The sequence below is a fragment of the Entelurus aequoreus genome, linkage group LG13, assembly GCF_033978785.1.
Source record: "Entelurus aequoreus isolate RoL-2023_Sb linkage group LG13, RoL_Eaeq_v1.1, whole genome shotgun sequence".
In the NCBI taxonomy this organism is placed as follows: Eukaryota; Metazoa; Chordata; class Actinopteri; order Syngnathiformes; family Syngnathidae; genus Entelurus; species Entelurus aequoreus.
Window position 1 is genome coordinate 13,054,314 of NC_084743.1, and position 15,281 is coordinate 13,069,594.

At 34.6% G+C, this 15,281-nt stretch overlaps 1 protein-coding gene across 2 annotated transcripts in view; it reads left to right on the forward strand.

The window, feature by feature from the left end:
• Positions 1 to 14,931, forward strand: part of LOC133663186 (LIM and senescent cell antigen-like-containing domain protein 1) — a 62,894-nt gene extending 47,963 nt beyond the window's left edge. Inside the window, exons 6-10 of one of the 2 annotated variants that reach the window (XM_062067468.1) lie at positions 278 to 370; positions 4,420 to 4,468; positions 4,579 to 4,654; positions 9,364 to 9,498; positions 11,390 to 14,931. In XM_062067468.1, the coding sequence (XP_061923452.1) occupies positions 278 to 370; positions 4,420 to 4,468; positions 4,579 to 4,654; positions 9,364 to 9,498; positions 11,390 to 11,504 (468 nt within the window). In that variant the 3' untranslated portion in view covers positions 11,505 to 14,931. The remainder of the gene's footprint in view (positions 1 to 277; positions 371 to 4,419; positions 4,469 to 4,578; positions 4,655 to 9,363; positions 9,499 to 11,389) is intronic. The other variant, XM_062067467.1, reaches the window with a different exon arrangement.
• Positions 14,932 to 15,281: the final 350 nt, after the last annotated feature.

The following is a 15,281-nucleotide window of genomic DNA, read 5'->3' on the forward strand; positions in this document are numbered from 1 at the left end:
CGTGCCTGTCCTGTGGAGTCCGTCCATGCCTGGCCTCTGATAGTAGTCCCGCTTACTAATCAGCAGCAATGTGTTGGATTTGGAAAATGCTGTTTTTAATCTCTGCTTTAGCTTTTGGAAGTAAAACTGGCAGACAGTCTTGATGTGCAGCTAACCGTGTGTGTGTGTGTGTGTGTGTGTGTGTGTGTGTGTGTGTGTGTGTGTGTGTGTGTGTGTGTGTGTGTGTGTGTGTGTGTGTGTGTGTGTGTGCGTGCGCTTGGCCGTTGGTGCGTTGCAGCATTTTGTGTGTGCAAAGTGTGAGAAACCCTTCCTGGGACACCGTCACTACGAGCGCAAGGGCCTGGCGTACTGTGAGACCCACTACAACCAGGTAGTACCCAACCAAAGACTTTCTGTTGTAGAAACCGGATGTTGCCACTAGGTGCGGGTGTCAAAGTGGTTTTCACCGAGGGCCACGGTCGCAGTTATGTTTGGCCCCACAGTGTATACTATTATTACACCATTTTTTTTAAATGCATTTTATTAGTAGGTTTTTTTTTAAGTAAAATGTACAAAAAAAAATATGCTAAGGTGCAATAATTTCACCTCAAAATGTAGTGTATTTTACTGTAAATGGAAGAACAGTACTGCTGTTTTTATGGTTAAAAAAAAAGCAGCTCAGTTGCCAGAATTTTACTGTAAAATTTACTTCTTTTTTTTTTTTTAACAAAAATGTACAAAAAATATGCTAAGTTGCAATAATTTCACCTCAAAATGTAGTGTATTTTACTGTAAATGGAAGAACAGTACTGCTGTTTTTATGGTTAAAAAAAGCAGTTCAGTTGCCAGAATGTTACTGTAAAATGTACATTTGTTTTTTTTTAAACAAAAATGTAAAAAAAAATATGCTAAGTTGCAATAATTTCACCTCCAAAATGTAGTGTATTTTACTGTAAATGGAAGAACAGTACTGCTGTTTTTATGGTTTAAAAAAGCAGCTCAGTTGCCAGAATTTTACTGTAAAATTTACATTTGTTTTTTTTAACAAAAATGTAAAAAAAAAAAAAATGCTAAGTTGCAATAATTTCACCTCAAAATGTGGTGTATTTTACTGTAAATGGAATAACAGGACTGCTGTTTTATGGTTTTAAAAAAGCAGCTAAGTTGCCAGAATTTTACTTTAAAATTAAAAAAAAAAAAAAATTTAAACAAAAATGTAAAAAAAATATGCTAAGGTGCAATAATTTCACCTCAAAATGTAGTGTATTTTACTGTAAATGGAAGATCAGTACTGCTCTTTTTATGGTTAAAAAAAAGCAGCTCAGTTGCCAGAATGTTACTGTAAAATGTACTTCTTTTTTTTTTTTTTTTTTATGTAAAAAAATATATGCTATATTGCAATAATTTCACCTCAAAATGTAGTGTATTTTACTGTAAATGTAAAAACAGTACTGCTGTTTTTATGGTTAAAAAAAAAAGGCAGCTCAGTTGCCAGAATTTTACTGTAAAATTTACATTTGTTTTTTTTAAACAAAAATGTAAAAAAAATCTATATGCTAAGTTGCAATAATTTCACCTCAAAATGTAGTGTATTTTACTGTAAATGGAAGAACAGTACTGCTGTTTTTATGGTTAAAAAAAGCAGCTCAGTTGCCAGAATGTTACTGTAAAATGTACATTTGGTTTTTTTTAAACAAAAATGTAAAAAAAAATATGCTAAGTTGCAATAATTTCACCTCCAAAATGTAGTGTATTTTACTGTAAATGGAAGAACAGTACTGCTGTTTTTATGGTTAAAAAAAGCAGCTCAGTTGCCAGAATGTTACTGTAAAATGTACATTTGGTTTTTTTTAAACAAAAATGTAAAAAAAAATATGCTAAGTTGCAATAATTTCACCTCCAAAATGTAGTGTATTTTACTGTAAATGGAAGAACAGTACTGCTGTTTTTATGGTTTAAAAAAGCAGCTCAGTTGCCAGAATTTTACTGTAAAATTTACATTTGTTTTTTTTAACAAAAATGTAAAAAAAAAAAAAATGCTAAGTTGCAATAATTTCACCTCAAAATGTGGTGTATTTTACTGTAAATGGAATAACAGGACTGCTGTTTTATGGTTTTAAAAAAGCAGCTAAGTTGCCAGAATTTTACTTTAAAATTAAAAAAAAAAAAAATTTAAACAAAAATGTAAAAAAAATATGCTAAGGTGCAATAATTTCACCTCAAAATGTAGTGTATTTTACTGTAAATGGAAGATCAGTACTGCTCTTTTTATGGTTAAAAAAAAGCAGCTCAGTTGCCAGAATGTTACTGTAAAATGTACTTCTTTTTTTTTTTTTTTTTTATGTAAAAAAATATATGCTATATTGCAATAATTTCACCTCAAAATGTAGTGTATTTTACTGTAAATGTAAAAACAGTACTGCTGTTTTTATGGTTAAAAAAAAAAGGCAGCTCAGTTGCCAGAATTTTACTGTAAAATTTACATTTGTTTTTTTTAAACAAAAATGTAAAAAAAATCTATATGCTAAGTTGCAATAATTTCACCTCAAAATGTAGTGTATTTTACTGTAAATGGAAAAACAGTACTGCTGTTTTTATGGTTAAAAAAAGCAGTTCAGTTGCCAGAATTTTACTGTAAAATTTACATTTTATTTTTTTAACAAAAATGTACAAAAAAATATGCTAAGTTGCAATAATTTCACCTCAAAATGTAGTGTATTTTACTGTAAATGGAAGAACAGTACTGCTGTTTTTATGGTTAAAAAAAAGCAGCTCAGTTGCCAGAATTTTACTGTAAAATTTACATTTGTTTTTTTTAAACAAAAATGTAAAAAAATGTATGCTAAATTGCAATAATTTTACATCAAAATGTAGTGTATTTTACTGTAAATGGAAAAATTGTACTGCTGTTTTTATGGTTAAAAAAAGCAGCTCAGTTGCCAGAATTTTACTGTAAAATTTACATTTTATTTTTTTAACAAAAATGTACAAAAAAATATGCTAAGCTGCAATAATTTCACCTCAAAATGTAGTGTATTTGACTGTAAATGGAAAAACAGTACTGCTGTTTTTATGGTTAAAAAAAAAAAAGCAGCTCAGTTGCCAGAATTTTACTGTAAAATTTACATTTGTTTTTTTTTAACAAAAATGTAAAAAAAAAAAAAAAATGCTAAGTTGCAATAATTTCACCTCAAAATGTAGTGTATTTTACTGTAAATGGAAAAATAGTACTGCTGTTTTTATGGTTAAAAAAAGCAGCTCAGTTGCCAGAATTTTACTTTAAAATTAAAAAAAAAAAAAAAATGTAAAAAAAATATGCTAAGGTGCAATAATTTCACCTCAAAATGTAGTGTATTTACTGTAAATGGAAAAACAGTTCCGTTGTTTTTATGGTTAAAAAAAAGCAGCTCAATTGCCAGAATTGTACTGTAAAATATACATTTGTTTTTTTACTGTAAATTTTAAAAAAAATGCAATTTTACCGTAAAGTTTTGGCACCTGAGCTGCAAGTTTGTTTTTTGTTTTTTTTTACCGCAAATCAACAACTGTAGATTTTTGGGTGTATTACTGTAAATGACAAAATGGCACCACAGTTTATTACAGTAAAAAAATAACAGTTTTTTTCATTTTGAGAAAAATGCTGTAAAAACCACGGTAAATTTCACAATTTCACCATGAAATCTATTGCTACTTTTACATTACACAATTTGATGGATAACTTGCTTTGAAATCATTATTATTAGTATTTATTTTATTTTATTTTTTAAATGGTTTGAATGTCTGATCATGTCTTTTTGCATAATTAGACAATATTTAAGTTAACATCATTTGTGATTACATGGAGTACATTTTTTTTTTTTTCTCCCAAAATAGAAAGAAAGAATACATTTAGTAATACAAGTTACAGTAATTTATTGATACATATTATTTACAGGCTTTCCAGGGCCAAATAAAATGAAGTGGTGGGCCACATCTGGCCCCCGGGCCTTGAGTTAGACCATTTTTATTTTAACATTTTTGTTTTTAATATTAGAATATATATACAATTGTGTATATATATTATTAAATTTTTATTAATTTTTTTATTGATTTGTGAAACAAAGAAAATCCCCACTTACTCCCAGAATCTTGCAGAATTTCTATATATTTTTTTTTTTTTTTTTTACTTTTTACATGAAAGCACCTTTAGCATTTTAATGAAGAGAAAAGACATTTTAGATAGAAAATATAATGTAAATAAATCCAGCCTTCTATTGACTTTGACGTAAACATACGTACTATCTTTAGTTTGTGCTCGTTTGCATGGATCTGATCACATTTGTGGCGTTTAATAAAACATCAGAGAGTCCCGCTGGCGTTGTTTTTGACTAATATTAATAATATACAGTATGTTGTTGTTGTTGTTGTCTTGGTCAGTGCTGACTGTCTTTGTTCTTGCAGCTCTTTGGAGATGTTTGCTACCACTGCAACCGTGTCATCGAAGGAGATGGTAAGTTTGTGTTTGCAAGTCATTCAACGTGATAAATATACTGCAGTAATTCATAAATGTACTGCAGTAATACGAGGTGATAACACAGTACATGATGTGGTGTATTGCAGTGGTGTCGGCCCTCAACAAGGCTTGGTGTGTCAACTGCTTCTCTTGCTCCACCTGCAACACCAAGCTCACACTCAAGTAAGTCACATGACTACACTCCACTAAGTCACATGACTACACTCCACTAGGTCACATGACTACACTCCACTAAGTCACATGACTACACTCCACTAAGTCACATGACTACACTCCACTAAGTCACATGACTACACTCCACTAAGTCACATGACTACACTCCACTAAGTCACATGACTACACTCAAGTAAGTCACATGACTACACTCCACTAAGTCACATGACTACACTCAAGTAAGTCACATGACTACACTCCACTAAGTCACATGACTACACTCAAGTAAGTCACATGACTACACTCCACTAAGTCACATGACTACACTCCACTAAGTCACATGACTACACTCAAGTAAGTCACATGACTACACTCCACTAAGTCACATGACTACACTCAAGTAAGTCACATGACTACACTCCACTAAGTCACATGACTACACTCCACTAAGTCACATGACTACACTCCACTAAGTCACATGACTACACTCAAGTAAGTCACATGACTACACTCCACTAAGTCACATGACTACACTCAAGTAAGTCACATGACTACACTCCACTAAGTCACATGACTACACTCCACTAAGTCACATGACTACACTCCAGTAAGTCACATGACTACACTCCACTAAGTCACATGACTACACTCCACTAAGTCACATGACTACACTCCACTAAGTCACATGACTACACTCCACTAAGTCACATGACTACACTCCACTAAGTCACATGACTACACTCCACTAAGTCACATGACTACACTCCACTAAGTCACATGACTACACTCCACTAAGTCACATGACTACACTCCACTAAGTCACATGACTACACTCCACTAAGTCACATGACTACACTCCACTAAGTCACATGACTACACTCAAGTAAGTCACATGACTACACTCCACTAAGTCACATGACTACACTCCACTAAGTCACATGACTACACTCCACTAAGTCACATGACTACACTCCACTAAGTCACATGACTACACTCAAGTAAGTCACATGACTACACTCCACTAAGTCACATGACTACACTCAAGTAAGTCACATGACTACACTCCACTAAGTCACATGACTACACTCCACTAAGTCACATGACTACACTCCACTAAGTCACATGACTACACTCCACTAAGTCACATGACTACACTCCAGTAAGTCACATGACTACACTCCACTAAGTCACATGACTACACTCCACTAAGTCACATGACTACACTCCACTAAGTCACATGACTACACTCCACTAAGTCACATGACTACACTCCAGTAAGTCACATGACTACACTCCACTAAGTCACATGACTACACTCCACTAAGTCACATGACTACACTCCACTAAGTCACATGACTACACTCCACTAAGTCACATGACTACACTCAAGTAAGTCACATGACTACACTCCACTAAGTCACATGACTACACTCCACTAAGTCACATGACTACACTCAAGTAAGTCACATGACTACACTCCACTAAGTCACATGACTACACTCCAGTAAGTCACATGACTACACTCCACTAAGTCACATGACTACACTCCACTAAGTCACATGACTACACTCCACTAAGTCACATGACTACACTCCACTAAGTCACATGACTACACTCCACTAAGTCACATGACTACACTCCACTAAGTCACATGACTACACTCAAGTAAGTCACATGACTACACTCAAGTAAGTCACATGACTACACTCCACTAAGTCACATGACTACACTCAAGTAAGTCACATGACTACACTCCACTAAGTCACATGACTACACTCAAGTAAGTCACATGACTACACTCCACTAAGTCACATGACTACACTCCACTAAGTCACATGACTACACTCCACTAAGTCACATGACTACACTCCACTAAGTCACATGACTACACTCCACTAAGTCACATGACTACACTCCACTAAGTCACATGACTACACTCAAGTAAGTCACATGACTACACTCCACTAAGTCACATGACTACACTCCACTAAGTCACATGACTACACTCCACTAAGTCACATGACTACACTCGAGTAAGTCACATGACTACACTCCACTAAGTCACATGACTACACTTAAGTAAGTCACATGACTACACTCCACTAAGTCACATGACTACACTCCACTAAGTCACATGACTACACTCCACTAAGTCACATGACTACACTCCACTAAGTCACATGACTACACTCCACTAAGTCACATGACTACACTCCACTAAGTCACATGACTACACTCCACTAAGTCACATGACTACACTCCAGTAAGTCACATGACTACACTCCACTAAGTCACATGACTACACTTAAGTAAGTCACATGACTACACTCCACTAAGTCACATGACTACACTCCACTAAGTCACATGACTACACTCCACTAAGTCACATGACTACACTCCACTAAGTCACATGACTACACTCCAGTAAGTCACATGACTACACTCCACTAAGTCACATGACTACACTCCACTAAGTCACATGACTACACTCCACTAAGTCACATGACTACACTCCACTAAGTCACATGACTACACTCCACTAAGTCACATGACTACACTCCACTAAGTCACATGACTACACTCCACTAAGTCACATGACTACACTCCACTAAGTCACATGACTACACTCCACTAAGTCACATGACTACACTTAAGTAAGTCACATGACTACACTCCACTAAGTCACATGACTACACTCCACTAAGTCACATGACTACACTCCAGTAAGTCACATGACTACACTCCACTAAGTCACATGACTACACTTAAGTAAGTCACATGACTACACTCCACTAAGTCACATGACTACACTCCACTAAGTCACATGACTACACTCCAGTAAGTCACATGACTACACTCCACTAAGTCACATGACTACACTCCACTAAGTCACATGACTACACTCCACTAAGTCACATGACTACACTCCACTAAGTCACGTGACTACACTCCAGTAAGTCACATGACTACACTCCACTAAGTCACATGACTACACTCCACTAAGTCACGTGACTACACTCCAGTAAGTCACATGACCACACTCCACTAAGTCACATGACTACACTCCACCAAGTCACATGACTACACTCCACTAAGTCACATGACTACACTCAAGTAAGTCACATGACTACACTCCACTAAGTCACATGACTACACTCCACTAAGTCACATGACTACACTCCACTAAGTCACATGACCACACTCCACTAAGTCACATGACTACACTCCACTAAGTCACATGACTACACTCCACTAAGTCACATGACTACACTCCACCAAGTCACATGACTACACTCCAGTAAGTCACATGACTACACTCCACTAAGTCACATGACTACACTCCACTAAGTCACATGACTACACTCCACTAAGTCACATGACTACACTCCACTAAGTCACATGACCACACTCCACTAAGTCACATGACTACACTCCACTAAGTCACATGACTACACTCCACTAAGTCACATGACCACACTCCACTAAGTCACATGACTACACTCCACTAAGTCACATGACTACACTCCACTAAGTCACATGACTACACTCCACTAAGTCACATGACTACACTCCAGTAAGTCACATGACTACACTCCACTAAGTCACATGACTACACTCCACTAAGTCACATGACTACACTCCACTAAGTCACATGACTACACTCCACTAAGTCACATGACTACACTCCACTAAGTCACATGACTACACTCCACTAAGTCACATGACTACACTCCACTAAGTCACATGACTACACTCCACTAAGTCACATGACTACACTCCACTAAGTCACATGACTACACTTAAGTAAGTCACATGACTACACTCCACTAAGTCACATGACTACACTCCACTAAGTCACATGACTACACTCCAGTAAGTCACATGACTACACTCCACTAAGTCACATGACTACACTTAAGTAAGTCACATGACTACACTCCACTAAGTCACATGACTACACTCCACTAAGTCACATGACTACACTCCAGTAAGTCACATGACTACACTCCACTAAGTCACATGACTACACTCCACTAAGTCACATGACTACACTCCACTAAGTCACATGACTACACTCCACTAAGTCACGTGACTACACTCCAGTAAGTCACATGACTACACTCCACTAAGTCACATGACTACACTCCACTAAGTCACGTGACTACACTCCAGTAAGTCACATGACCACACTCCACTAAGTCACATGACTACACTCCACCAAGTCACATGACTACACTCCACTAAGTCACATGACTACACTCAAGTAAGTCACATGACTACACTCCACTAAGTCACATGACTACACTCCACTAAGTCACATGACTACACTCCACTAAGTCACATGACCACACTCCACTAAGTCACATGACTACACTCCACTAAGTCACATGACTACACTCCACTAAGTCACATGACTACACTCCACCAAGTCACATGACTACACTCCACTAAGTCACATGACTACACTCCACTAAGTCACATGACTACACTCCACTAAGTCACATGACTTCAGTCCAGTGCAAACATGTTTAGCTTCTTCTTCCTATTTGCATGTCCACTCTCAGCTTTTGCTACATGTTTTCCCTTCAACCTGCTTGTTTACATCCAAGTCCTCCTCTTGACCTGTTCCTCTGCAACTCTTGTGCTTGTGGTGTGTGGTCCTCCATGCTGCTCCTTCCTGTCCTCCATGCTGCTCCTTCCTGTGGGTGGTGTGTCAGGGATAAGTTTGTGGAGGTGGACCTGAAGCCGGTGTGCAAGTTCTGCTACGAGCGTCTCCCAGACGACATGAAACGCCGCCTGGCTAAGCGAGAGAGAGACTCCAAGGAGAAAAAGAAGAAGCCTTTGATCCCCATGTGTCTGTGATGCTTCCTTCTTTCCTTCTCTTGGTCAGTCTGTCCTCTTCACCTGCTTCTTCATCTTTTGCATGCATTCTAACTCCTGAAGAAGCCTTAGCAAGAGTCAGCTAACAAAGTGAGTAAAGTAAACATCAAGGTAGTATTTACACGCTGTAAGCAGGCCTGGGTTTTGTCATTTTGGGGGCAAGACCCGTCTTTGGTGTGGTCCACCTTTTTGACCGCACAAAGGTCAAAGGTCAGGGCAGGAAGAATCAAACAATGATTCTAAGTTCACGCTCATAATTCATGTAGCTTAGAGCAGTGGTCCCCCAACCTTTTTGTAGCTGCGCACCGGTCAGCGCTTGAAAATTTGTCCCACGGACAGGTGGGGGGGGGGGGGGTAATATAAAAAAAAAAGAAAAAACTTTTTTTTTTTTTTTTTTTTTACATAAATAAATACAATCATGTGTGCTTACGGACTGTATCCCTGCAGGCTGTATTGATCTATATTGATATATAATGTATATATTGTGTTTTTTATGTTGATTTCATTAAAAAAAAAAAAAAAAAATTATTATTATTATTATTTTTTTTTAATTCTTGTGCGGCCTGGTACCAATCGGTCCGTGGACCGGTACCGGGCCGTGGCCCGGTGGTTGGGGACCACTGGCTTAGAGGTTAAGGATAGGGGTGTCAAAAAAAAAATCGCGATTCTTATTTGTAACGATTCTTAATCAATTTAAAAAATCCGAAATGTGTTTAAAAAATATATATATACGTATATGTATATATGTATATATATATATATATATATATATATATATATATATATATATATATATATATATATATATATATATATATATATATATATATATATATGCGTGTATATTTATGTGCGTATATATATGTGTGTGTATATATGTATATAGGTGTGTGTATATATATACTGTATGTCTGTGTACATATATGTGTATATATGTGAATGTGTTTATACGCATGTATATATATGTACACATATATATGTGTGTGTGTGTATATATACAAATAAAGTACTATCTTTCTATATGTATGTATATACATATATATATGTGTATATATGTATATACATATATGTGTATATATATATATATATATACACTACCGTTCAAAAGTTTGGGGTCACATTAAAATGTCAAAAAGGACATTTTAATGTGACCCCAAACTTTTGAACGGTAGTGTATAAGTTACTTTACATGCAGTCAGCTGACCACTGACCAAATGTTTTTAGCCCAATGTGCCCCCCCAGGTCAAAAAATGTTGGCCACCTCTGCTCTACATTTTCTACAGTTTGTCTGACATTCTAGTCAGCAAGCAACATTGTTGATGGAGTTAGAAGAAATACTGTATCTCCTTTGTGTTGCTAAAGTATGATAGCAAGTCTCATACATGGCTACACTCTGACCTCAAACCTTGGCACCGTGTTTACAACCAGCAGGACTACTTCCTGTTATTATTTATGAATGAAAACACACACATGTATTTGACTGACAGACAGGTTCATTAGTATATATATATATATATATATATATATATATATATATATATATATATATATATATATATATATATATATATATATATATATATATATATATATATATATATATATATATATGTGTAGTGTGTATTTGACAGACAGACAGGTTCATTAGTATGTATATATATATATATATATATATATATATATATATATATATATATATATATATATATATATATATATATATATATATATATATATATATATATATATATTATGTATTTGACAGACAGACAGGTTAATTATCACCAAGAGTGAAGTGTCATGAGTGAATATTAGTTCCACATAGAGAGGTGAATAACGGGTGTTGGCATGTTTCCCTCCCAGGAACAAGTTTGTGGAGTTCGACATGAAGCCAGTCTGCAAGAAGTGCTATGAGAAGTTCCCACTGGAGCTGAAGAAGAGACTGAAGAAGTTGTCTGAAACCCTGGCCAGGAAGTAAACTAACCACTTCATTGCCACACATGATGATGTCACTGATGATGCTCTTCTATATTCATTGTCACACATGATGATGTCACTGGTGATGCTCTTCTATAGTCAAGGAGTCCAAAGAAAAATGAAGAAAACATGTTTTTGTTCAAAGGGGAATTGCACTTTTTTTTTAAAATGTTGTCTATCATTCACAATATTTATGTAAGACAAGAACACATTTCTCTCTTTTTATGCATTCTAAGTCGTAAATAAACAATAGCAAATGTCAGCTAACAATGCAGCTCAAAAATATAAGGTCATCATGTGTCCCAAAGTAGTCTAGAACGTGTAGATCATCCTCCTTATATTCAGGCTCAAAAATATAAGGTTCTGGATCATCATTTGTCCCAATGTAGTATAAAACGTGTAGATCATCCTCATTATATTCAGGCTCAAAAATATACGTTTCTGGATCATCATTTGTCTCAAAGTAGTCTTTGTTGTCTCATCAAGTCTGTCATGATTAGTAGTGTTATTGTTGTTGAAGAGAAAGTGAACGTTATGATGCGTCTGTGAAATTAATATGCCGCTGTATGCTTAAAATTATCAAAATATGTAAATATTACATGTTATGAATGTTACTACATGACATATATACTTACATCATGTATATATTACATGTTATTATGAATGTTACTACATGACATATATACTTACATCATGTATATATTACATGTTATTATGAATGTTACTACATGACATATATACTTACATCATGTATATATTACATGTTATTATGAATGTTACTACATTACTTACAGCGTAGATCTAAAACGTTGACGGGGGATTTTTGGTGCGCTTTATAGTCGAAGCGGAGCGACTCCTGTTGACTCCATAGTTGGCTGACTTTTGCTAGTGTTTATTTATGATTTAGAATGGATATAAATAAAGAATGTGTTCCTAATTTCCATGAGGATTGTGAATAATCGAGAAAATTCAAAAAAAAAAAGTGCAGTTCCTCTTTAAATTCTATTACTCACTCTTTAATATGACTCTATCATATATTATTATTATTTATTAGCAAACTGTATGTCTCTGCATTAGCTTGGAATGTCATTTGAGTGTTGATTGACTTCATTGATCCATGTTTCCTGTTAATTGGGTTTCAATTCAGTGAAAGACTAATTGCCACCTATTTATTTTTGTTAAGTTGAGTCTGCATGGAAAAAGGCCGGCGTGCAGAGTTGCCTTACAGTGTACAGTAAGTCCTCTTACAGTGTACAGTAAGTCCTCTTACAGTGTACAGTAAGTCCTCTTACAGTGTGCAGAGTTGCCTTACAGCAGGGGTCACCAACGCGGTGCCCGCGGGCACCAGGTAGCCCGTAAGGACCAGATGAGTAGCCCGCCGGCCTGTTCTAAAAATAGCTCAAATAGCAGCACTTACCAGTGAGCTGCCTCTATTTTATTAAATTGTATTTATTTACTAGCAAGCTGGTCTCGCTTTGCCCGACATTTTTAATTCTAAGAGAGACAAAACTCAAATAGAATTTGAAAATCCAAGAAAATATTTTAAAGACTTGGTCTTCACTTGTTTAAATAAATTCATTAATTTTTTTTTTACTTTGCTTCTTATAACTTTCAGAAAGACAATTTTAGAGAAAAAATACAACCTTAAAAATGATTTTAGGATTTTTAAACACATATACCTTTTTACCTTTTAAATTCCTTCCTCTTCTTTCCTGACAATTTAAATCGATGTTGAAGTAAAATTATCTTTTTTATTGTAAAGAATAATAAATAAATTTTAATTTAATTCTTCATTTTAGCTTCTGTTTTTTTCGACGAAGAATATTTGTGAAATATTTCTTCAAACTTATTATGATTAAAATTCCAAAAAATTATTCTGGCAAATCTAGAAAATCTGTAGGATCAAATTTAAATCTTATTTCAAAGTCTTTTGAATTTCTTTTAAAATTTTTGTTCTGGAAAATCTAGAAGAAATAATGATTTGTCTTTGTTATAAATATAGCTTGGTCCAATTTGTTATATATTCTAACAAAGTGTAGATTGGATTTTAACCTATTTAAAACATGTCATCCAAATTCAAAAATTAATCTTAATCAGGAAAAATTACTATTGATGTTACAAAAAAATTCTTTTTTTAATTTTTTCTATAACATTCGAATTAGCTGGGTTTTTTTTGTTCTTTTTTTCGGTTGAATTTTGAATTTTAAAGAGTCGAAATTGAAGATAAACTATGTTTCAAAATTTAATTGTCTTTTTTTTTTCATGTTTTCTCCTCTTTAAAACCGTTCAATTAAGTGTAAATATCATTAATTGTTAATAATAACATAGAGTTAAAGGTAAATTGAGCAAATTGGCTATTTCTGGCAATTTATTTAAGTGTGTATCAAACTGGTAGCCCTTCACATTAATCACTACCCAAGAAGTAGCTCTTGCTTTCAAAAAGGTTGGTGACCCCTGGTCTTACAGTGTACAGTAAGTCCTCTTGCAGTGTACAGTAAGTCCTCTTGCAGTGTACAGTAAGTCCTCTTGCAGTGTGCATCCTCAGTGAGACAGTGGCTACTGTATCTCAGGGCAACTGTTGGAAGGACTGTGACATTTGCACACAGCAGATGTTCCAAAACACATGTTGTTGCTGCACGGAACACACGGAACATTCTCTTCTGACCTAACTTCCTCCAAATACTGTTCAAGCGCATGATAGCAAACATTGTACATTTGCCATTAAAGGTGCATTTATTCGACCCACCATAATCACACATTCCATAGCCAGCAAGGCACCTAGTTTTAGAAAATGATTGCGATTCTTATTCATCTCGATTCCTGATTTTCCAAAAACTTTATTTTTTATTTGTATTTATTTATTTTTTATAAGAACTCATTTTTAACCAATATATTTGCAGACAACCAGGAGTTTTTCTAACCTGTTTTGAAAAAGTTTCATTGTATTTATTATAGCAAACAACACAATGCAAACTCCTGTTGAAAGGAGAATCGTTTCTTATCCGAATTGGAACCGGATCGAAATGTTCACTGCCCAAAAATGCACACCCCTTTTAGGGTGTCCAAAAAAATTGATTCACATCCAAACTTCACATCCAAGAATCAATTTCTAAGATTACATTGCAGGAATCGATTTGAATCAGAAGCCAATTCGGAATCGAATGGGGTGTACCAAAAAATTGATTCACATCCGAATTTTGTTTCTTATTTATTATTCTAAATCGATTCTTGATTTTTTTTTAAACGTATTTTTTTAAATACATTTTTTCTAAGAATCCATTTTTAAAGACGTTTTTAGGAATACACTGCGAAAGTCAGTTCAAATCGAGAATCAATTCTGTATCAAATCGTCACCTCAAGACTCGAAATCGGATCAAATTGTTAGGTGCCGGAAGATTCACAAATTAAAATCAATTAAAAAAAAAAAACACTTTTTTAATTTTTGTTTTTCAAGAATCAAAGTTTAAAAAGACGTGTACAAAATTTTGATTCACATCCGAATCTTGATTCTTATTTAACCCGATTCAAAATCGATTTTTGATTTTTTTAATAAATTTTTTTTAAGAATCTATTTTTTAAGATGTTTTTAGAAATACATTGCAAGAATCCGGTTTGAATCAATAATCAAATCTGGATCAAAAAAAAAAAAAATTCACATCCAAATATTAATATTCTAAATCGATCCTTAATTTTTTTAAATTTAATTTTATAAAGAATCTATTTTTTTTTTTAAATAAACACTTTTTTCATTTTTGTTTTTCAAGAATCAAAGTTTAAA